At 40.8% G+C, this 25,572-nt stretch overlaps 2 protein-coding genes across 2 annotated transcripts in view; both read right to left on the minus strand.

Annotated features, from left to right (window-relative positions):
• klhl4 (kelch-like family member 4) overlaps nucleotides 1–3,976 on the minus strand; it is a 52,667-nt gene extending 48,691 nt beyond the window's left edge. Inside the window, exon 1 of the mRNA XM_042493109.2 lies at nucleotides 1,037–3,976. Within this exon, the coding sequence (XP_042349043.2) occupies nucleotides 1,037–1,117 (81 nt within the window). The 5' untranslated portion in view covers nucleotides 1,118–3,976. The remainder of the gene's footprint in view (nucleotides 1–1,036) is intronic.
• Nucleotides 3,977–4,233: 257 nt separating this feature from the next.
• Nucleotides 4,234–25,572, minus strand: part of ahnak (AHNAK nucleoprotein) — a 37,255-nt gene continuing 15,916 nt past the window's right edge. The window contains exon 6 of the mRNA XM_088081018.1: nucleotides 4,234–25,485. Coding sequence (XP_087937144.1) covers nucleotides 5,113–25,485 — 20,373 coding nt within the window. The 3' untranslated portion in view covers nucleotides 4,234–5,112. The remainder of the gene's footprint in view (nucleotides 25,486–25,572) is intronic.

A 25,572-nucleotide genomic window follows, 5' to 3' on the forward strand; every position in this document is an offset into this window, starting at 1 on the left:
ATGAATTTATGTATATTTACAGTTATATGGCCTGACACAGACAATGCTTAAATTAGGCGTTATGTGCAATCGACGATCTGTATGACGTGATTTTACACTGGCAATGAGCACACAACTGATGAAACAGTGACATAAAGTGAAGAATATGTCTTGAGGCGCTTTAGTGATATGAAGAACATAGTATGAAGCATAAGCCGGTTCTAGGTATGGGCACGTGGGGCAATATTCCCCAAACTGCTTCACCTGCCTCACTATCGCCAAACACAGGCGTTAAACCCTGGAAACCTCTCACTTTGAGCTGTTATTGTCATTAAAGCAAGGATACTCAACTAGACCATACACATTGCTAGGATTTAAGGAAATTGCTCAGATTTTAGAACATTTCTAAGATTTAAGGACATTTATAAAATTATATTCCAAGGATTTAAGGAAGTCTCTTGGACTTTAGGACATTTCTGGGATTTTAGGACATTTCTGGGATGTAGGGGTATTTTAGGATGTTTTGTAGGATTTTAGGGCATTTCTAGGATTTTAGGACATTACTGGGACTTCAGGACAATTCCAGGATTTTAAAACATTTGTTAGGATATTTCTACAATATAAGAGTATTTTTAGGATTTTTAAGATGTTTCTAGAATCTTAGGACATTAGGGAGGAGCTCTATTTTAATGCTGTTTTATGCACTCTGGCACCTTAAGTATAGTAAAAGTACAAAAACAATTCCCAGTGTTTATCATTCATTTTTTTTAACGTGAATTAGAAAATTGTTTGGGGCCACCTGGCACCATATCGGGAGCCAGATTTAGCCTGAAAAGTTGAGTATCACTGCTGTAGTGTTTTAAAGGGCACAAATTGAGCTTGTTTATCAAAAAGCTTTGGTTAAAAACGAAATAATTCAGCATATGGGCCTGAAGAATAACTCATATTAGGCTACATTAGCAATATTAGAGCAACAAGCAGGCTAAATTGCTTACAAACATAGCCGCAAAACGAAAGCCAGAAAAAGCTACGCACTTACGTGTCAACTGCAAATTACCTGGTGATATTTGCTAGGCCATGGAGGATGTAATGTTAGCAAACACGGAGACTTAGCTTGCTGAGTGAAGTGGAGCTCCATCTGGATGAAGAACCTGTTGAGCTGTTGGAAAAGGAGGCTCCGCTTTCTACCTTCAAGTGTCCGGTTTCGGTCCGCAGTCGACCTGAAGAATGGCCGGCTAAAGGAGTTTTGCACACGGGATATTCCTTCCACTAACCGGCGTGTAATTTTGTAGCAGCAGCGGCCTGAGCAGCAGCAGATTCACGGTAACACAGCGCCCAATTTCAAAGCTTCCGCTGGATTTACGTCACAGGATTATTACTATAATATATATATCTTTTTTTTTTTTTTTACGATGGTTTGTCCATTTCGGAAAGTTCATGTGAATTAATTTGATTTTTGATTTAATTAATTTATTTCGAACATGTAAAAAAAATACGTAGAGAAATTATCATACAAACAAGCAGACAGACAAAAAAAAAGTAATATTTACATACAATGTATAACATACAGCAAAAGAAAATGTCAGACACATGATGACTTTATTCGCACATTGGAAAGGGAGTGAGAAGGAGTGCAAACTTATTAAATCCAACCCCTTTTCCATGTCATTTTAATTAACAGCTTTCTTGTTTAAACCTATACTCCAAATAATGAAACATATATGCATACACCCACATACCCCAAATCAAACATCTCAACCATTTTACACTATTAATTTTAGAAAAAAAGAGGAAGATAAACTAGAAAAGATTAAATATTAAGTAACCAAATAAATAAACAAACAGAAACCCCTCTGAACGACCTGGTGATTGTAAAACCCCATCTTCATCTCTGTGCCTTGTGAAAATCATTTTGTCATACATTAATTTTCACTGGCTTATGTTTGGACATTGTTTTAGCTCCACATTAAAACTGTTCCTTAGTTTCACTCTACAGATTAATAAACAAAAACTTTTCCTACAGTATGAACACTGTTTTTTTTGGGTTTTTTTTTAAAAAAAAAAAAGGTTTAAAATCAATTCCTCTTAAATTGTAACCCCCCTCTCCTATTATTTGAATATTTCCTAGTAGTAGATTATTTTTTATCAAAAACGTTTTTTTTCTTTTTTTGGTCTGTTTTTGTTTAGAGTGAATACTGGTTTAGTGGGCAGTGGCATGTCCATACTTTTTTTTTACCGGGGTAGCGCAAGTGGGACACTGACTTATGCAGGGGCGGCATGAAGAATGAGTGCTGCATACCTTTGATTTACTATTTTTGTCTCCACCACCCATGCCTACTTTAATTACTAACATTGCAGATTCTTATGATCTTTACTAGTTTAAATGATAAATTGACCTACAATCACAACACAACAGAGTGATACCACACAAATGTGGCTGCCAAATTATCAATTTTTAAAACCATGATTTATCGCAGGATCTCAAAAATTAATTATGATTAATCACATTGAATAATAACATGTTTTCAGTTACAATATTTTGCATTACAAAATGGTTATGAAGTCCTAATTTACCAGGTAAAGCACGTCTTACTAAATTTTCTTGATTAGGAATCAAATGACAGAAAAAAAACTGCAGGGGACTAGCATAAAGTGGGCTTGTCTGTAAAGGGGAGACCAGTGAGTACACTTCAAACCCATTTTTATTCAGATGTCAGTCAGATAAAGGGACCCCTGTTAAATGGCCATGTCATTTTTCCATCACCAAAATTTAGCTTAAATTTGAGCCTAAATGATCTATATATTGAAAATAGCTTCATTAATTTATTTTATATGTAACAATAAACATTTAGTCACTTCCCCAACCTTAAGTATTTCATGTCAGTTCCTGTTCTTTAATTTTGGTTATTCTCCAAACTGGTCTTACAATTAATTTCAACTGGTATTCAAACAGCCTTGAAAAGTCTTAAGTCTATTCCTCCTTGAGATGTAGAAACAATGCAAAAAAAATAGTCAGGCTAGACATTACCCTGGCACATTACTGCCTATCAGATTTAAGACTGAATTGCACCTATAAATGAACATTCAGTTTACTTAAATAGCTTTAACTAACTGAGCAAATAGCCATTCATAATGGGGTGGCCTATCAGATTGCAGATTCTGCCCACATTCTTATTAGCATTTACCAAAAAGCAAAACTTCTTGAATTGTTTGATTTAAATGACAGTTTGAGGCTAATTCAGCAAAACTGTATATGAATTAATTGTAACAGTTCCACCTCAACCTGCCACAACATTAGAATGTTGCAAAAACAATGATGATCAGTCATAAAGTCATGTTACTCTTGATACTTTCAATACATTTAGCTAACAATTCTTTTGTAGTTTTGCTTAAAGAAATGCATAACCCACAAAAAATGCCATTTGTATATAAATTAGTAATGCCTGTTACCTTGGACCATGTTTAACGACAGCAAAAAACCTGTTTGTTTTTTGCGGAGGCATGTGCCAAAAACAAAGTTTTCATCAGAAATTTAACACAGCATGACAATTAATTTACAAATGGTCATTATGTGGGTTAAGTAGTCTTTAAACTATGATTTTGAATAGGATTTTTACTTGTAGTGGAGTACTTTTACATTGTTATAGACTATTGGTATTTTTTCTTAAGTGAAAAAAACTTCAGTACTTCCCCTACCTCTGGTTTTGTGTAATAACCAGCTCACTAAATTCAGTGTATTGCTGTATCCAACAACAGTTGTTATGTCTTTGTACTTCAAAGTGTGATGCTTTAGATACCCCTCTAGCATCTGTTTTATCATGTTTCCTTTAGACGGATGCATGTGTCTTTAAAAATTCAGAAAAACTTCAATAATATTAAAAATATGTATCAATCCAAATAAGTCTGAATAACAAATAATGTAATATAACAGTGAATCTAGTCACTGAAATAAATATAGTACCAAACATAATATATACAGGAACCATTAAAAGGTAATGCAGTTGAGGGAAATTTACTTGACTAGAAAAAAGATAAAATAACTTTAACGTAAAAGAAAATATAGACAAACACAATTAAGTATTGCCCATGTCATATCATGGGATTCAGGCACTGGCAAATTCTGACTTAAGAAACCTGGTAAATTATATAAATCTTTTTATTTTGTTTATTTGGCAGAATGCACACAAAAGAAACCCAAAAATCATGCTCTACCTCCATCTGATCAAAACTATGCAACTCTCTTATCAACACAGATTTTGTTGCAATCAAAAAGTGACAGTTTATTTGTGACATTCTTTTTACATAATCAAAAGGTCTGTGTACAAAGAGAGAGTGACAGGAAATAAAATTAAGAGGATCACAAAACAGGTAAGAATGACATTGACACAGGATTAGGAGACAAAACATATTTAAAACAAATTTAACAATGCATATTTTTGATAAATGGCACAGAATCAGAGGGTGAATAAAGTTTCTGAAAAATTAACAGAAAAGTACTGACAGCACTTCAAAGTGTTGATAGTTTCCAAACAGTGATTGTCTTTGCAATTATGGTATATACAACACCATTACTCTTCAGAATGTGTTACAAAGGGCCAGCTCTATATTGCCTAGATATGCTTCTGCACTGATTATATAATATCAAAGCTTGAAAATAAAATAATTTCATACATTTAAAAAATGGTAACTGTTTATATTTGTGTCTGGATGTATAAGCAACACTGTCCTTCAAAATTACTGTTATAACTATCTGTTCTGTGCAATAGACCCCTGGATACAAATATACCACACCCAATTATTAATACCATTCATGTAATAGAATGAAACATGACAAAAAAGGCAAATCCCATATTAAACTATTGGTAAAAATTTGGTGAGATGGCATATGTTCAATAAATCTGGACTATGTACAAGAAACAGCATTTATTATTACAATACAAATTTATCTTATTTACAGTTTGAAGGGATTTTAAACAATCTCATGCACTGTTGTCTAATTACTGAAAACAATTATATTTAACAATATTGAGATGGCTGTACATCGCCTTTAAAACAGCTTTAGAATGAAAAAATGCCACATCAGAAAAGACTATTTGGGTGTACATGAGAAAGTTTAACTTGCCTCATATTTAATTATTTTTTTGGTGAAACAGATAGTTCAAGTCTTGGGAACCTGAAACCACCTCTTGAACCACTGTCACTGCTGGAAGATGAAGACAATCGCGATTTTTTAGAAGGTAGAGAAACTCCTGCACCTGCTTCACCCTCCTCACCAAGTGACACTTCATATGAGCCCTTTGACTTTGAACCAAAACCTCCAAAGGTGCCAAACTTCAACTTGCCTTTCTTTCCTTTGACCTTGCCTCCTCCTAGGTCTAATGAAATGTCGCCACCCTCAGCTTCTAAGTGAGTTGAAGGAGAACTAACTGCAAGTCCCCCCTCATCACTCAGAGAAGAAGACCGATGTCTTGATCTCTGAAATAGATCCAGTGAGGCTGACTTGCCTTTAGCTGATACACTGAGCCTAGGATCACCCTCTGCTTCAAATTTTCCACCTCCTCCACTTGTGCTCAATTCTACCTCCGGTCCCTGAAGGTCACTTGCACTACTGCCCTTTGCTTTTGATTTGCCAAACAATTTTGGCATCTTTACCTTTACTTTGCCTTCACTGTGCCTCAGTTCTGGACTGGGAACCTCAATATTTTGTGAACTGACTTGGCAACTAATAGATGGAGACTGTATACTTATGCCTCCGCTAGCTGACTCAACATTTCCTCCATCTCCCTGGCTTTCCACCTGAGGCAGAGCAATACCAAATTTTGGTACCTTAATTTTGGGAAATGTTACAGTACCTTCTGGGTAATTAAGGCCACCACTTGCACTAGCCCCTGAACCAGTTGTATCAATCCCTGCACCACCTTTCAAATTTATTTTTGGGCCTTTAAAACCTGCAGACATGCTTGCCTCTCCTTGTCTGTTTAGATTTGTATCAACATCAGATGTGGACACATTCACATTTGACATTTTAATATTAGGAGTCTTTAATTTCACGTCTGCCCCTCCCAAATTAACATTTGGACTGCCAATACCAGAACCCTCAACAGTGGTGTTGAAGCTGGCAGATGGAAACTCTATGTCAGGTGATTTGAATCCCTCTGATAAAGATCCATCGCCTTTCATTTTTGGTGACTTAATATCTAGTTCCACATCAGGAAAATGAAGCTTACCAAAAAGAGGCTTCTTTACCTTTGTTCCTTTGACATGAATATTAGGTGTGTCTGCATCTAGGTCTACTGCTGGAATTTCTATGTCAATACCAGGTTTCTTTGACTTTCCTTTCCCTTTAGGAAGTTTGAATTTCCCCTTTTTCCCCCTTACATTTATATCAATATCAGGGGCATCAAGACTTGCTTCAGTATCAGGGAGACTAACTTCTGTTTTGGAACCTTTTACTCCCACACTCAACGTGGGTGTCTTCCCCTCGACTTCTTGGGATTTCATTCCAAACTTAGGACCTTTAAACTTGGGAAATGTAACGCCTGTCTTTGCAGGATCAAGAGACACACCTTCCATTGTGATGGTGGGTACTGCAACACTGGCATCTGGACCTTTGATGTCTGCTTTCATTTTGGGCACTGATGCATCCATCTTGCCTTTGAGGTTGATATCAACATCTGGTACTTTAACATCAGCATTAGATTTAGGAATATTTATGTCAATACCTGGGCCCTCCATCTTTGGACCTTTAAAGTCAGCTGATGGCATTTTGATTTTTGGCATGTCAAATTGACCCTTCGGCCCTTTAATCTGTGGACCTTTGATGGAAACATCAGGGTTTTTTATGTCACCCTCTATCTTTGGCACTGACATACCCACATCACCTTTCAGTTTGGGACCTCTCAGGTTAAAATCAACGGTGGGCATGGACAATTGTGGTCCTGAAACAGTTGGCATTTTAAATTTGGGTCCTTTGACTTTTGAATCAGGTCCTTCTATGTCAATCTGTGGTCCTTGAATGTCAACGCCAGATGCACTCACATCAATCTTGCCTTTGGGAACGTTTACATCAACATCGGGACCCTCCACTTTCGGACCTTGGAAGCCAAATGATGGCATTTTGATTGTTGGCATGTCAAATCCAACTTTCGGACCTTCAATGTCAACCTGTGGACCTTTGATGTCGACCTCAGGTGCTTTGATACCAATTTCAGCTTTTGGGAGGTTGACATCAACTTCTGGACTCTCGAATTTTGGACCTTTCAACCCAATGGATGGCAGATGGAATTTAGGCATTTTAAATCCTCCTGTATGGCCCTCTATGTCAACATCTGGTCCTTCTATATCCATCTTGGGAGATTTTATGTCTACATCAATCTTTCCTTTTGGAAGGTTTACATCAACATCTGGACCCTCTACCTTTGGACCTTGGGAGCCAAATGATGGCATTTTGATTGTTGGCATATCAAATCTACCTTCCGGACCTTCAATGTCAACCTGTGGACCTTTGATGTCGACTTCAGGTGCTTTGATACCAATTTCAGCTTTTGGGAGGCTGACATCAACTTCTGGACTCTCGAATTTTGGACCTTTCAACCCGATGGATGGCAGATGGAATTTGGGCATTTTAAATCCTCCTGTATGTCCTTCTATGTCAACTTCTGGTCCTTCTATATCCATCTTGGGAGATTTTATGTCTACATCAATCTTGCCTTTGGGAAGGTCCACATCAACATCTGGACCCTCCACTTTTGGACCTTTAATGTTCAGTGATGGCATTTTGAATTTTGGCAATTCAAATCCACCTTTTGAACCTTCGATGTCAACCTGTGGACCTTTGATGTCGACATCAGGTGCTTTTATGTCTCCCTCTATCTTTGGCACTGACACATCCACATCACCTTTCAGTCTGGGACCTCTCAGATTGAAATCCACGTCTGGCATGGAAAGTTTTGGTCCTGAAATGCTTGGCATGCTGAATTTGGGTCCTTTTAATTTACCACTTGGACTCTCAATGTCAACATCTGGTCCTTGGATATCCAATTCAGGGGCTTTAATATCAATATCAGCTTTCGGGAGGCTGACATCAACTTCTGGACCCTCCAGTTTTGGACCTTTTAATCCAAAGGAAGGCACTTTGAATTTAGGCATTTTGATTCCTCCTTTGTGGCCCTCCATGTCAACTTCTGGTCCTTCTATATCGACCTTGGGAGTTTTTATGTCTACATCAATCTTGCCTTTGGGAAGGTCTACATCAATATCTGGACCCTCCACTTTTGGACCTTTAATGTTCAGTGATGGCATTTTGAATTTTGGCAATTCAAATCCACCTTTTGGACCTTCAATGTCAACCTGTGGACCTTTGATGTTGACATCAGGTGCTTTTATGTCTCCCTCTATCTTTGGCACTGACACATCCACATCACCTTTCAGTCTGGGACCTCTCAGATTGAAATCCATGTCTGGCATGGAAAGTTTTGGTCCTGAAATGCTTGGCATGCTGAATTTGGGTCCTTTGAATTTACCACTTGGACTCTCAATGTCAACATCTGGTCCTTGGATATCCAATTCAGGGGCTTTAATATCAATATCAGCTTTCGGGAGGCTGACATCAACTTCTGGACCCTCCAGTTTTGGACCTTTTAATCCAAAGGAAGGCACTTTGAATTTCGGCATTTTGATTCCTCCTTTGTGGCCCTCCATGTCAACTTCTGGTCCTTCTATATCGACCTTGGGAGTTTTTATGTCTACATCAATCTTGCCTTTGGGAAGGTCTACATCAATATCTGGACCCTCCACTTTTGGACCTTTAATGTTCAGTGATGGCATTTTGAATTTTGGCAATTCAAATCCACCTTTTGGACCTTCAATGTCAACCTGTGGACCTTTGATGTCGACATCAGGTGCTTTTATGTCTCCCTCTATCTTTGGCACTGACACATCCACATCACCTTTCAGTTTGGGACCTTTCAGTTTGAAATCCACATCTGGCATGGAAAGTTTTGGTCCTGAAATGCTTGGCATGCTGAATTTGGGTCCTTTGAATTTACCACTTGGACTCTCAATGTCAACATCTGGTGCTTTGATATCTATCTCAGGTGCTTTGATATCAATATCAGCTTTTGGAAGACTGACATCAACTTCTGGACCCTCCACTTTTGGACCTTTGAATCCAAAGGATGGCAGGTGGAATTTAGGCATTTTAAATCCTCCTTTAGGACCCTTGATGTCAACATCTGGCCCTTCAATGTCCACATCTGGCATTGAAAATTTGGGTCCTGATATGTTTGGCTTAGTGAATTTAGGCCCTTTAAATTTTCCATCAGGGCCTTTAATGTCAGTCTCTGGAGTTTTAAGTTCTACTTTAGGCATTTTCACATCAAAGTTAGCTTTAGGAAGATTTACATCCACATCTGGACCCTCCAGTGTGGGACCTTTGATCTCAAACGATGGCATATTGATTTTTGGCATTTCAAGTCCACCTTTTGGGCCTTCGAGGTCAACCTGTGGACCTTTGATGTCAAACTCAGGTGTTTTTATGTCTCCCTTTAACTTTGGAACTGACATATCCACATCACCTTTCAGTTTAGGACCTTTCAGATTTAAACCCACATCAGGCATGGAAAGTTTTGGTCCTGAAATGCTTGGCATGCTGAATTTGGGTCCTTTGATTTTACCACTTGGACTCTTGATGTTAAAATCTGGTCCTTTCATATCCAGTTCTGGGGCTTTAATATCAATATCAGCCTTTGGGAGGTTTACATCAACATCTGGCCCCTCAACATTTGAACCTTTCATTTCAAAGGATGGCATGTGGAATTTAGGCATTTTAAATCCTCCTTTGTGACCCTTAATATCAACATCTGGTCCTTCAATATCAACTGTGGGAGCTTTTATGTCACCCTCAAACTTTGGAATAGACACATCAACATCTCCCTTTATTTTGGGCGCTTTGAGACTCATATCAAAGTCCGGTAACTTTGGTCCAGATAGAGATGGCAGTTTAAATTTAGGACCTTTAATTTTACCACTTGTACTGTCTATGTCAAGATCTGGTCCTTCAATATTGATCTCAGGAGACGTCATGTCTACATCAGGAATTTCAACATCAATGCTGCCTTTTGGAAGGTCTACATCAATATCTGGACCCTCCACTTTTGGACCTTTAATGTTCAGTGATGGCATTTTAAATTTTGGCAATTCAAATCCACCTTTTGGACCTTCGATGTCAACCTGTGGACCTTTGATGTCGACATCAGGTGCTTTTATGTCTCCCTCTATCTTGGGCACTGACACATCCACATCACCTTTCAGTTTGGGACCTTTCAGTTTGAAATCCACATCTGGCATGGAAAGTTTTGGTCCTGAAATGCTTGGCATGCTGAATTTGGGTCCTTTGAATTTACCACTTGGGCTCTCAATGTCAACATCTGGTCCCTGGATATCCAATTCAGGGGCTTTAATATCAATATCAGCTTTTGGGAGACTGACATCAAGTTCTGGACCCTCCAGTTTTGGACCTTTTAATCCAAAGGAAGGAATTTTGAATTTAGGCATTTTGATTCCTCCTTTGTGGCCCTCCATGTCAACTTCTGGTCCTTCTATATCGACCTTGGGAGTTTTTATGTCTACATCAATCTTGCCTTTGGGAAGGTCTACATCAATATCTGGACCCTCCACTTTTGGACCTTTAATGTTCAGTGATGGCATTTTAAATTTTGGCAATTCAAATCCACCTTTTGGACCTTCGATGTCAACCTGCGGACCTTTGATGTCAACATCAGGTGCTTTTATGTCTCCCTCTATCTTGGGTACTGACACATCCACATCACCTTTCAGTTTGGGACCTTTCAGTTTGAAATCCACATCTGGCATGGAAAGTTTTGGTCCTGAAATGCTTGGCATGCTGAATTTGGGTCCTTTTAATTTACCACTTGGGCTCTCAATGTCAACATCTGGTCCCTGGATATCCAATTCAGGGGCTTTAATATCAATATCAGCTTTCGGGAGGCTGACATCAACTTCTGGACCCTCCAGTTTTGGACCTTTTAATCCAAAGGAAGGAATTTTGAATTTAGGCATTTTAATTCCTCCTTTGTGGCCCTCCATGTCAACTTCTGGTCCTTCTATATCGACCTTGGGAGTTTTTATGTCTACATCAATCTTGCCTTTGGGAAGGTCTACATCAATATCTGGACCCTCCACTTTTGGACCTTTAATGTTCAGTGATGGCATTTTGAATTTTGGCAATTCAAATCCACCTTTTGGACCTTCGATGTCAACCTGTGGACCTTTGATGTCGACATCAGGTGCTTTTATGTCTCCCTCTATCTTGGGTACTGACACATCCACATCACCTTTCAGTTTGGGACCTTTCAGTTTGAAATCCACATCTGGCATGGAAAGTTTTGGTCCTGAAATGCTTGGCATGCTGAATTTGGGTCCTTTTAATTTGCCACTTGGACTCTCAATGTCAACATCCGGTCCTTGGATATCCAATTCAGGGGCTTTAATATCAATATCAGCTTTTGGGAGGCTGACATCAAGTTCTGGACCCTCCAGTTTTGGACCTTTAAATCCAAAGGAAGGAATTTTGAATTTAGGCATTTTGATTCCTCCTTTGTGGCCCTCCATGTCAACTTCTGGTCCTTCTATATCGACCTTGGGGGTTTTTATGTCTACATCAATCTTGCCTTTGGGAAGGTCTACATCAATATCTGGACCCTCCACTTTTGGACTTTTAATGTTCAATGATGGCATTTTGAATTTTGGCAATTCAAATCCTCCTTTTGGTCCTTCAATGTCAACCTGTGGACCTTTGATGTCGACATCAGGTGCCTTTATTTCTCCCTCTATCTTTGGCACTGACACATCCACATCACCTTTCAGTCTAGGACCGCTCAGATTGAAATCCACGTCTGGCATGGAAAGTTTTGGTCCTGAAATGCTTGGCATGCTGAATTTGGGTCCTTTGAATTTACCACTTGGACTCTCTATGTCAACATCAGGTCCTTGGATATCCAATTCAGGGGCTTTAATATCAATATCAGCTTTCGGGAGGCTGACATCAACTTCTGGACCCTCCAGTTTTGGACCACTGAATCCAAAGGAAGGCACTTTGAATTTAGGCATTTTGATTCCTCCTTTGTGGCCCTCCATGTCAACTTCTGGTCCTTCTATATCGACCTTGGGAGTATTTATGTCTACATCAATCTTGCCTTTGGGAAGGTCTACATCAATATCTGGACCCTCCACTTTTGGACCTTTAATGTTCAGTGATGGCATTTTGAATTTTGGCAATTCAAATCCACCTTTTGGACCTTCGATGTCAATCTGTGGACCTTTGATGTCAACATCAGGTGCTTTTATGTCTCCCTCTATCTTTGGCACTGACACATCCACATCACCTTTCAGTTTGGGACCTTTCAGTTTGAAATCCACATCTGGCATGGAAAGTTTTGGTCCTGAAATGCTTGGCATGCTGAATTTGGGTCCTTTGAATTTACCACTTGGACTCTCTATGTCAACATCAGGTCCTTGGATATCCAATTCAGGGGCTTTAATATCAATATCAGCTTTCGGGAGGCTGACATCAACTTCTGGACCCTCCAGTTTTGGCCCACTGAATCCAAAGGAAGGCACTTTGAATTTAGGCATTTTGATTCCTCCTTTGTGGCCCTCCATGTCAACATCTGGTCCTTCTATATCGACCTTGGGAGTTTTTATGTCTACATCAATCTTGCCTTTGGGAAGGTCTACATCAATATCTGGACCCTCCACTTTTGGACCTTTAATGTTCAGTGATGGCATTTTGAATTTTGGCAATTCAAAACCACCTTTTGGACCTTCAATGTCAACCTGTGGACCTTTGATGTCAACATTAGGTGCTTTTATGTCTCCCTCTATCTTTGGCACTGACACATCCACATCACCTTTCAGTTTGGGACCTTTCAGTTTGAAATCCACATCTGGCATGGAAAGTTTTGGTCCTGAAATGCTTGGCATGCTGAATTTGGGTCCTTTGAATTTACCACTTGGACTCTCTATGTCAACATCAGGTCCTTGGATATCCAATTCAGGGGCTTTAATATCAATATCAGCTTTCGGGAGGCTGACATCAACTTCTGGACCCTCCAGTTTTGGCCCACTGAATCCAAAGGAAGGCACTTTGAATTTAGGCATTTTGATTCCTCCTTTGTGGCCCTCCATGTCAACTTCTGGTCCTTCTATATCGACCTTGGGAGTTTTTATGTCTACATCAATCTTGCCTTTGGGAAGGTCTACATCAACATCTGGACCCTCCACTTTTGGACCTTTAATGTTCAATGATGGCATTTTGAATTTTGGCAATTCAAATCCACCTTTTGGACCTTCGATGTCAACCTGTGGACCTTTGATGTCGACATTAGGTGCTTTTATGTCTCCCTCTATCTTTGGCACTGACACATCCACATCACCTTTCAGTTTGGGACCTTTCAGTTTGAAATCCACATCTGGCATGGAAAGTTTTGGTCCTGAAATGCTTGGCATGCTGAATTTGGGTCCTTTGAATTTACCACTTGGGCTCTCAATGTCAACATCAGGTCCTTGGATATCCAATTCAGGGGCTTTAATATCAATATCAGCTTTCGGGAGGCTGACATCAACTTCTGGACCCTCCAGTTTTGGACCTTTTAATCCAAAGGAAGGCACTTTGAATTTAGGCATTTTGATTCCTCCTTTGTGGCCCTCCATGTCAACTTCTGGTCCTTCTATGTCGACCTTGGGAGTTTTTATGTCTACATCAATCTTGCCTTTGGGGAGGTCTACATCAATATCTGGACCCTCCACTTTTGGACCTTTAATGTTCAATGATGGCATTTTGAATTTTGGCAATTCAAATCCACCTTTTGGACCTTCGATGTCAACCTGTGGACCTTTGATGTCGACATTAGGTGCTTTTATGTCTCCCTCTATCTTTGGCACTGACACATCCACATCACCTTTCAGCTTGGGACCTTTCAGTTTGAAATCCACATCTGGCATGGAAAGTTTTGGTCCTGAAATGCTTGGCATGCTGAATTTGGGTCCTTTTAATTTACCACTTGGACTCTCTATGTCAACATCTGGTCCTTGGATATCCAATTCAGGGGCTTTAATATCAATATCAGCTTTCGGGAGGCTGACATCAACTTCTGGACCCTCCAGTTTTGGACCTTTAAATCCAAAGGAAGGCACTTTGAATTTCGGCATTTTGATTCCTCCTTTGTGGCCCTCCATGTCAACTTCTGGTCCTTCTATGTCGACCTTGGGAGTTTTTATGTCTACATCAATCTTGCCTTTGGGAAGGTCTACATCAATATCTGGACCCTCCACTTTTGGACCTTTAATGTTCAGTGATGGCATTTTGAATTTTGGCAATTCAAATCCACCTTTTGGACCTTCAATGTCAACCTGTGGACCTTTGATGTCGACCTCAGGTGCTTTTATGTCTCCCTCTATCTTTGGCACTGACACATCCACATCACCTTTCAGCTTGGGACCTCTTAGATCGAAATCCACATCTGGCATGGAAAGTTTTGGTCCTGAAATGCTTGGCATACTGAATTTGGGTCCTTTGAATTTACCACTTGGACTCTCTATGTCAACATCTGGTCCTTGGATATCCAATTCAGGGGCTTTAATATCAATATCAGCTTTCGGGAGGCTGACATCAACTTCTGGACCCTCCAGTTTTGGACCTTTAAATCCAAAGGAAGGCAATTTGAATTTAGGCATTTTGATTCCTCCTTTGTGGCCCTCCATGTCAACTTCTGGTCCTTCTATATCGACCTTGGGGGTTTTTATGTCTACATCAATCTTGCCTTTGGGAAGGTCTACATCAATATCTGGACCCTCCACTTTTGGACCTTTAATGTTCAGTGATGGCATTTTGAATTTTGGCAATTCAAATCCACCTTTTGGACCTTCAAAGTCAACCTGTGGACCTTTGATGTCGACCTCAGGTGCTTTTATGTCTCCCTCTATCTTTGGCACTGTCACATCCACATCACCTTTCAGCTTGGGACTTCTGAGATTGAAATCCACATCTGGCATGGAAAGTTTTGGTCCTGAAATGCTTGGCATGCTGAATTTGGGTCCTTTGAATTTACCACTTGGACTCTCAATGTCAACATCTGGTCCTTGGATATCAACCTTGGGAGTTTTTATGTCCACATCAATCTTGCCTTTGGGAAGGTCTACATCAACATCTGGACCCTCCACTTTTGGACCTTTAATGTTCAAGGATGGCATTTTGATTTTTGGCATTTCAAATCCACCTTTCGGACCCTCAATGTTTACCTGTGGACCTTTGATGTCAACATCAGGTGCTTTTATGTCTCCCTCTATCTTTGGCACTGACACATCCACATCACCTTTCAGTTTGGGCCCTTTCAGGCTCATATCCCAATCTGGCAGCTTCGGTCCTGATATTGATGGTAGTTTAAATTTTGGTCCTTTGAGCTTTGCATCAGGGCTTTCGATTTCAACATTTGGACCCTTTAAGTCAATGTCAGGTGCAGTTACAGCAATGTTTGCTTTGGGAAGATTTATATCAACATCAGGACTTTCCACTTTGGGAGCTTTGATTTCAAATGACGGCATTTTTATTTTAGGCATGTCAAGTCCACCCTTGGGACCTTTGATATCAAACTCTGGACCTTTGATGTCAACATCAGGTATTGATATGTCTCCCTTAATCTTTGGAACCGACACATCCACATCACCTTTGAGTTTTGGACCCTTCAGTTTGAAATCCACATCTGGCATTGGGATTTTCGGTCCTGTAATAGTTGGCAATTTTAGTTTTGTGCCTTTAATTTTGGCATCTGGACTTTCAATTTTAATGTCTGTTCCTTCAATGTCAACATCTGGAATTTTCATTTCAGTGTCAGCTCTGGGAAGATCAATATCAACTTCTGGCAGTTCAACCTTTGGGCCTTTGAAGCCAAATTTCGGCAGCTTGAATTTCGAGCCCTTAATTTTTGGACCAGTCAATCCCATGTCAAGATCAAGATCTTCAGTACTACCAGTCTTCCCTTTGATACTGATATCCCCTTTAGCCATTTTCACATCAGTTTCTGGACCCTTAATCTTTGGGCCCTTAAATCCAAACTTTGGCAGTTTGAATTTAGATTTCTTTGCGCCAATTTCCGGAACATCAACAGTAACATCTGGTCCCTCAAGTTCTGATTTTGGCAGCTGAACATCACCCTTCAAATCGGCCTTCAATTTTGATCCTTTCAAGTTGATGTCAACATCTGGCAATGATATTTTTGGTCCAGATATTTTAGGTAATTTCACCTTTGGCCCACTAAGTTCTCCTGATGGAGATTCAAATTCAACCGTAGGAATTTTGATCTCACCTTGAGGCGTTTTTATGTCTCCTTCAAATTTTGGTGCTGACACATTTCCCTTTATCTTGGGCCCTTTAAACCCGATGTCAAATTCAGGCAAATTGGGTCCTGATGTTGATGGCATTTTAATTTTAGGCATTTCGAATCCACCCTTAGTCCCTTGGATATCAAGCTGTGGACCTTTGACATCAACATCAGGTGCTTGCACTTTAATGTTAGCTTCAGGGACATTTATATCAACATCTGGACCCTCCACTTTTGGACATTGGAAGCCAAATGATGGCATTTTGATTGTTGGCAAGTCAAATCCAACTTTCGGACCTTCAACGTCAACCTGTGGACCTTTAATATCAACCTCTGGTGCTTTTATGTCTCCCTTTATCTTTGGCACCTTAACATCTACATCACCTTTCAGTTTGGGACCTTTCAGTTTGAAATCCACATCTGGCATGGAAAGTTTTGGTCCTGAAATGCTTGGCATGCTGAATTTGGGTCCTTTTAATTTACCACTTGGACTCTCTATGTCAACATCTGGTCCTTGGATATCCAATTCAGGGGCTTTAATATCAATATCAGCTTTCGGGAGGCTAACATCAACATCTGGACCCTCCACTTTTGGACCTTTCAACCCGATGGATGGCAGATGGAATTTGGGCATTTTAAATCCTCCTGTATGTCCCTCTATGTCAACATCTGGTCCTTCTATATCCATCTTGGGAGATTTTATGTCTACATCAATCTTTCCTTTGGGAAGGTCCACATCAACATCTGGACCCTCCACTTTTGTACCTTTAATGTTCAGTGATGGCATTTTGAATTTTGGCAATTCAAATCCACCTTTTGGACCTTCAATGTCAACCTGTGGACCTTTGATGTCGACCTCAGGTGCTTTTATGTCTCCCTCTATCTTTGGCACTGACACATCCACGTCACCTTTCAGTCTGGGACCTCTCAGATTGAAATCCACGTCTGGCATGGAAAGTTTTGGTCCTGAAATGCTTGGCATGCTGAATTTGGGTCCTTTTAATTTACCACTTGGGCTCCCAATGTCAACATCTGGTCCTTGGATATCCAATTCAGGGGCTTTAATATCAATATCAGCTTTCGGGAGGCTGACATCAACATCTGGACCCTCCACTTTTGGACCTTTCAACCCGATGGATGGCAGATGGAATTTGGGCATTTTAAATCCTCCTGTATGTCCCTCTATGTCAACATCTGGTCCTTCTATATCCATCTTGGGAGATTTTATGTCTACATCAATCTTTCCTTTGGGAAGGTCCACATCAACATCTGGACCCTCCACTTTTGGACCCTTAATGTTCAGTGATGGCATTTTGAATTTTGGCAATTCAAATCCACCTTTTGAACCTTCGATGTCAACCTGTGGACCTTTGATGTCGACCTCAGGTGCTTTTATGTCTCCCTCTATCTTTGGCACTGACACATCCACATCACCTTTCAGTTTGGGACCTTTCAGTTTGAAATCCACATCTGGCATGGAAAGTTTTGGTCCTGAAATGCTTGGCATGCTGAATTTGGGTCCTTTTAATTTACCACTTGGGCTCTCAATGTCAACATCTGGTCCTTGGATATCCAATTCAGGGGCTTTAATATCAATATCAGCTTTCGGGAGGCTGACATCAACTTCTGGACCCTCCAGTTTTGGACCTTTTAATCCAAAGGAAGGCACTTTGAATTTAGGCATTTTGATTCCTCCTTTGTGGCCCTCCATGTCAACTTCTGGTCCTTCTATGTCGACCTTGGGAGTTTTTATGTCTACATCAATCTTGCCTTTGGGAAGGTCTACATCAATATCTGGACCCTCCACTTTTGGACCTTTAATGTTCAGTGATGGCATTTTGAATTTTGGCAATTCAAATCCACCTTTTGGACCTTCGATGTCAACCTGTGGACCTTTGATGTCGACATCAGGTGCTTTTATGTCTCCCTCTATCTTTGGCACTGACACATCCACATCACCTTTCAGTTTGGGACCTTTCAGTTTGAAATCCACATCTGGCATGGAAAGTTTTGGTCCTGAAATGCTTGGCATGCTGAATTTGGGTCCTTTTAATTTACCACTTGGACTCTCTATGTCAACATCTGGTCCTTGGATATCCAATTCAGGGGCTTTAATATCAATATCAGCTTTCGGGAGGCTGACATCAACTTCTGGACCCTCCAGTTTTGGACCTTTTAATCCAAAGGAAGGCACTTTGAATTTAGGCATTTTGATTCCTCCTTTGTGGCCCTCCATGTCAACTTCTGGTCCTTCTATATCGACCTTGGGAGTTTTTATGTCTACATCAATCTTGCCTTTGGGAAGGTCTACATCAATATCTGGACCCTCCACTTTTGGACCTTTAATGTTCAGTGATGGCATTTTGAATTTTGGCAATTCAAATCCACCTTTTGAACCTTCGATGTCAACCTGTGGACCTTTGATGTCGACATCAGGTGCTTTTATGTCTCCCTCTATCTTTGGCACTGACACATCCACATCACCTTTCAGTTTGGGACCTTTCAGTTTGAAATCCACATCTGGCATGGAAAGTTTTGGTCCTGAAATGCTTGGCATGCTGAATTTGGGTCCTTTTAATTTACCACTTGTACTCTCTATGTCAACATCTGGTCCTTGGATATCCAATTCAGGGGCTTTAATATCAATATCAGCTTTCGGGAGGCTGACATCAACTTCTGGACCCTCCAGTTTTGGACCTTTTAATCCAAAGGAAGGCACTTTGAATTTCGGCATTTTGATTCCTCCTTTGTGGCCCTCCATGTCAACTTCTGGTCCTTCTATATCGACCTTGGGAGTTTTTATGTCTACATCAATCTTGCCTTTGGGAAGGTCTACATCAATATCTGGACCCTCCACTTTTGGACCTTTAATGTTCAGTGATGGCATTTTGAATTTTGGCATTTCAAATCCACCTTTTGAACCTTCGATGTCAACCTGTGGACCTTTGATGTCGACATCAGGTGCTTTTATGTCTCCCTCTATCTTTGGCACTGAAACATCCACATCACCTTTCAGTTTGGGACCTTTCAGTTTGAAATCCACATCTGGCATGGAAAGTTTTGGTCCTGAAATGCTTGGCATGCTGAATTTGGGTCCTTTGAATTTACCACTTGGACTCTCTATGTCAACATCTGGTCCTTGGATATCCAATTCAGGGGCTTTAATATCAATATCAGCTTTCGGGAGGCTAACATCAACTTCTGGACCCTCCAGTTTTGGACCTTTTAATCCAAAGGAAGGCACTTTGAATTTAGGCATTTTGATTCCTCCTTTGTGGCCCTCCATGTCAACTTCTGGTCCTTCTATATCGACCTTGGGGGTTTTTATGTCTACATCAATCTTGCCTTTGGGAAGGTCTACATCAATATCTGGACCCTCCACTTTTGGACCTTTAATGTTCAGTGATGGCATTTTGAATTTTGGCAATTCAAAACCACCTTTTGAACCTTCGATGTCAACCTGTGGACCTTTGATGTCAACATCAGGTGCTTTTATGTCTCCCTCTATCTTTGGCACTGACACATCCACATCACCTTTCAGTTTGGGACCTTTCAGTTTGAAATCCACATCTGGCATGGAAAGTTTTGGCCCTGAAATGCTTGGCATGTTGAATTTGGGTCCTTTTAATTTACCACTTGGACTCTCTATGTCAACATCTGGTCCTTGGATATCCAATTCAGGGGCTTTAATATCAATATCAGCTTTCGGGAGGCTGACATCAACTTCTGGACCCTCCAGTTTTGGACCTTTTAATCCAAAGGAAGGCACTTTGAATTTAGGCATTTTGATTCCTCCTTTGTGGCCCTCCATGTCAACTTCTGGTCCTTCTATGTCGACCTTGGGAGTTTTTATGTCCACATCAATCTTGCCTTTGGGAAGGTCTACATCAACATCTGGACCCTCCACTTTTGGACCTTTAATGTTCAGTGATGGCATTTTGAATTTTGGCAATTCAAATCCACCTTTTGAACCTTCGATGTCAACCTGTGGACCTTTGATGTCGACCTCAGGTGCTTTTATGTCTCCCTCTATCTTTGGCACTGACACATCCACATCACCTTTCAGTTTGGGACCTTTCAGTTTGAAATCCACATCTGGCATGGAAAGTTTTGGCCCTGAAATGCTTGGCATGTTGAATTTGGGTCCTTTTAATTTACCACTTGGACTCTCTATGTCAACATCTGGTCCTTGGATATCCAATTCAGGGGCTTTAATATCAATATCAGCTTTCGGGAGGCTGACATCAACTTCTGGACCCTCCAGTTTTGGACCTTTTAATCCAAAGGAAGGTACTTTGAATTTAGGCATTTTGATTCCTCCTTTGTGGCCCTCCATGTCAACTTCTGGTCCTTCTATGTCGACCTTGGGAGTTTTTATGTCCACATCAATCTTGCCTTTGGGAAGGTCTACATCAACATCTGGACCCTCCACTTTTGGACCTTTAATGTTCAATGATGGCATTTTGAATTTTGGCAATTCAAATCCACCTTTTGAACCTTCAATGTCAACCTGTGGACCTTTGATGTCGACCTCAGGTGCTTTTATGTCTCCCTCTATCTTTGGCACTGACACATCCACATCACCTTTCAGTTTGGGACCTCTCAGATTGAAATCCACACCTGGCATGGACAGTTTTGGTCCTGAAATGCTTGGCATGCCGATTTTGGGTCCTTTTAATTCACCACTTGGACTCTCAATGTCAACATCTGGTCCTTTGATATCCAATTCAGGGGCTTTAATATCAATATCAGCTTTCGGGAGGCTGACATCAACTTCTGGACCCTCCAGTTTTGGACCTTTAAATCCAAAGTGAGGCAATTTGAATTTAGGCATTTTGATTCCTCCTTTGTGGCCCTCCATGTCAACTTCTGGTCCTTCTATGTCAACCTTGGGAGTTTTTATGTCTACATCAATCTTGCCTTTGGGAAGGTCCACATCAACATCTGGACCCTCCACTTTTGGACCTTTAATGTTCAGTGATGGAACTTTGATTTTCGGTATGTCAAATCCACCTTTCGGACCTTCGATGTCAACCTGTGGACCTTTGATGTCGACCTCAGGTGCTTTTATGTCTCCCTCTATCTTTGGCACTGACACATCCACATCACCTTTCAGTTTGGGACCTCTCAGATTGAAATCCACACCTGGCATGGACAGTTTTGGTCCTGAAATGCTTGGCATGCCGATTTTGGGTCCTTTTAATTTACCACTTGGGCTCTCAATGTCAACATCTGGTCCCTGGATATCCAATTCGGGGGCTTTAATATCAATATCAGCTTTCGGGAGGCTGACATCAACTTCTGGACCCTCCAGTTTTGGACCTTTAAATCCAAAGTGAGGCAATTTGAATTTAGGCATTTTGATTCCTCCTTTGTGGCCCTCCATGTCAACTTCTGGTCCTTCTATGTCAACCTTGGGAGTTTTTATGTCTACATCAATCTTGCCTTTGGGAAGGTCCACATCAACATCTGGACCCTCCACTTTTGGACCTTTAATGTTCAGTGATGGAACTTTGATTTTCGGTATGTCAAATCCACCTTTCGGACCTTCGATGTCAACCTGTGGACCTTTGATGTCAACATCAGGTGCTTTTATGTCTCCCTCTATCTTTGGCACTGACACATCCACATCACCTTTCAGTTTGGGACCTCTCAGATTGAAATCCACACCTGGCATGGACAGTTTTGGTCCTGAAATGCTTGGCATGCTGATTTTGGGTCCTTTTAATTTACCACTTGGGCTCTCAATGTCAACATCTGGTCCCTGGATATCCAGTTCGGGGGCTTTAATATCAATATCAGCTTTCGGGAGGCTAACATCAACTTCTGGACCCTCCACTTTTGGACCTTTTAATCCAAAGGAAGGAATTTTGAATTTAGGCATTTTGATTCCTCCTTTGTGGCCCTCCATGTCAACTTCTGGTCCTTCTATATCGATCTTGGGAGGTTTTATGTCTACATCAATCTTTCCTTTTGGAAGGTTTAGATCAACATCTGGACCCTCCACTTCTGGACCTTTAATGTTCAGTGATGGCATTTTGATTTTTGACATTTCAAATCCACCTTTTGGACCCTCAATGTCAACCTGTGCACCTTTGATGTCAATCTTAGGTGCTTTAATGTCAACTTCTGGACCTTCAACCTTGGGAGGTTTGATGTCTACATCAATCTTGCCTTTGGGTAGGTTTATGTCAACATCTGGGCTCTCCACTTTTTGTCTTTGGATGCCAAATAATGGCAATTTGACTTTTGGCAACCCAAATCCACCCTTTGGCCCTTCAGTATCAACCTGTGGACCTTTGATGTTGACCTCAGGGCCTTTTAAGTCTCCCTCTATATTTGGGACTTTCACATCACTATCACCTTTCAAACTAGGACCTCTCAGATTTAAATCCACATTTGGCCCTGAAATGGTTGGCATATTGATGTTTGGTCCTAGGATTTTACCACCTTGCCTTTCAATGTTAACATCTGGTCCCTTGATATCCAATTCAGCTGCTCCTATATCAATTTTAGCTTTTGGGAGGCTGACATCAACTTCTGGCCCCTCAAAATTTGGACCTTTCAACCCGATGGATGGCACTTTGATTTTGGGCATTTTAAATCCACCCACGTGACCTTCGGTGTCAACATCTGGTCCCTTCATGTCAATCTTAGGAGATTTTATGTTTACATCAATATTGCCTTCGGCAAGTTTTGCATCAACATCTGGAACCTCCACTTTCGGACCTTTAATGTCTATTTCAGGTGTTTCTATGTCTCCTTTTATCTTTGGCACTGACACATCCACATCACCTTTAAGTGTGAGACCCCTCAGATTTAAATCCATATCAGTTGAATTCAGTCCTTTAACATCAACCTTGGGTCCTTTTATGTCAACTTTGGGTGCTTTCACGTCAATGTTTGCTTTGGCAACATTCATATCAACATCCTTATTTTCCAGTTTTGCACCCTTAATTACAATTTCAGGAGCTTTCCCATCAATATTGGTTTTGGAAAGGTTTATATCCACATCTGGACCTTCTACCTTTGGACCCTTGATGTCAATTGTTGGCATTTTTATCTTTGGCTTGTCAAATCCAATCTTTTGTCCTTTGATATCAAACTCTGGGCCTTTGATGACAACTCCAGGTGGTTTCACATCAGTGTTGTCCTTAGGAAGGGTTATATCTACATCTGAGCCCTCCAACCTTGGACCTTTTATGTCAGTTGGTGGCACATTGATTTCTGTTTTTTCAAATCCAATCTTTGGCCCTTTAACATTAATGCCTGAATCTTTGATTTCAATTCCAGGAGTTTTCATGTCTTTCTCTGATACATCCAAATGTCCTTTAAGTTCTGGTCCTCTCAGATTGACACTTGGCATTGACATTTTTGTTCCTGATATGGTTGGCACTTTGAATTTGTCTCCTTTGAGTTTTGCATCAGCCCTTTCAATGTCAATGTCAACATCAGGGCTAGTAACATTAACTTTGGATGCTTTGATTTCGATTCCAGGCATCTCAAATCTACCTTTAGGCCTTCCATAATCAGCTGGTCCTTTACTCTCAGCCTCAGGTTTTGTTGTATGTCCCACAATCTTTGGAAATGACATATCCACATCTCCCTCCACCTTACTTCCTTTTAGACCGATATCCCATTCTGGCGTTGTGGGTCCTGTTTTGGATGACACCTTGGATTTCACTCCTTCACCATCAACTTCTGGTGCTTTGATGCCAACCTTAAGTGGTTTTATGTCAACTTTTGGTTCCTTGGCCCCTTTAATGTCTATTTTGGGTGCCCTGAGTTCCCCCTCAGGCTTTAGCGCTGCTACATCAATATCTCCATCTGCCTTGCTACTCCTCACGTTCAAATCTGTATCTGGCCCGGATAAAGATAATTTCTTTACCTTAGACACTTCCATTTTGTATTTGCTATCAACCTTTGGTACATTGGTTTGAATGCCTGAGTTGATTTCTGGTGCTTCATAGTCAGCCTCTGGAAGACTTACGCTTACAACTGGTCCTTTAATGTTAGCGCTAGGTAAACTATCTGTCCCTGTCTGACCTTTTTCATAGCCTGGGACTTCAGCGTCTATTCCAGATGGTTTTATTACTCCCTTTGTGCTTGGCAGGTTGACATCAACATCACCTTTCAACTTTGAACCTGTGAGGTTGACATCCACACCTGCCACTGAAATCTTGCCTGGCCTTGAGGAATATCCTGAGGTAACAGTGCCTACTGTTATTGCTGATCCTCCTATCCTGCCACTTCTCAAGTCAGCATCAGTAAGTATGGAACCTCCATCAAGCCTGACATTCTGAATATCAGTACTGCCTGATTTCTTTGCCTGTGGGTGACTGATGATAGTTTCTGATACCTTCACCTTTGTCCCCCCACTTAAACTGGTGTCGACACTTCCCTCTTGTGTTTTATCCGTGGATGAAGTCAAAATCTGCATGCTTTTTCCTGGCAAAGACATACTAATTGACCCTCCATTCTCATCAGTTGAGGTTATCTCTGCACCTACCAGCCCTCCTATTGAAACATGCTTACTACCAGTGTTTGTGCTGTCTCTTAGTGTCATGCTTGTCCCTGACACCTGAATACTTCTGTCACCTTGCTCTCCTCTTCCTCTTGAGCTCTCAAGGTCTCCTTGGCCTTTAACCCCTGTTACTCCAAAGTTAGACCCTTTAAATCCAGGATATGCACCTTTTTCTCTTTCTACCTCTCTTGTCTGAACACCCCCACTGACTGAGTGTGTCTCTGTGATGCTGACTTGTGGCCCAGTGTAAGAGATATTGCTTGCCTCAAAAACACTCCCTTCTATTCCCACTTTACCTGAAGGGCTGCCATGTGAGATTCTGATATGAGGAGAGCCATCTCCAGATTCGTGCTTTAGCCCCTTGAACTCTGGGCTTGAAAGTTCAAGATGCTCACTTATGCCACCTGGCATATCAACGGTGTAGGTAGTGATGCGGCGGGTGATGGTGGTAATTGTGCTGCCATCGCTGCTTGTGCTGCTATGCCGCTCTGTGCGAACATCCACTCCTTCTGCAAGGTCTTCAGATTTCAGCCGTGGTTTAATCTTTTTTGTGTATATTCTCTTATAGTCCTCATCCTCCCCACTCTATTGATAGAAAAAGAAAGGACGTACCATATGAAACTGTTATTATAACATGTCCTTTGCAGTAGCCTCTAAATAAACAAATACATA

This window comes from Plectropomus leopardus, chromosome 8, assembly GCF_026936395.1.
Source record: "Plectropomus leopardus strain MGB_pleo_1.0 chromosome 8, ASM2693639v1, whole genome shotgun sequence".
Classification (NCBI taxonomy): Eukaryota; Metazoa; Chordata; class Actinopteri; order Perciformes; family Serranidae; genus Plectropomus; species Plectropomus leopardus.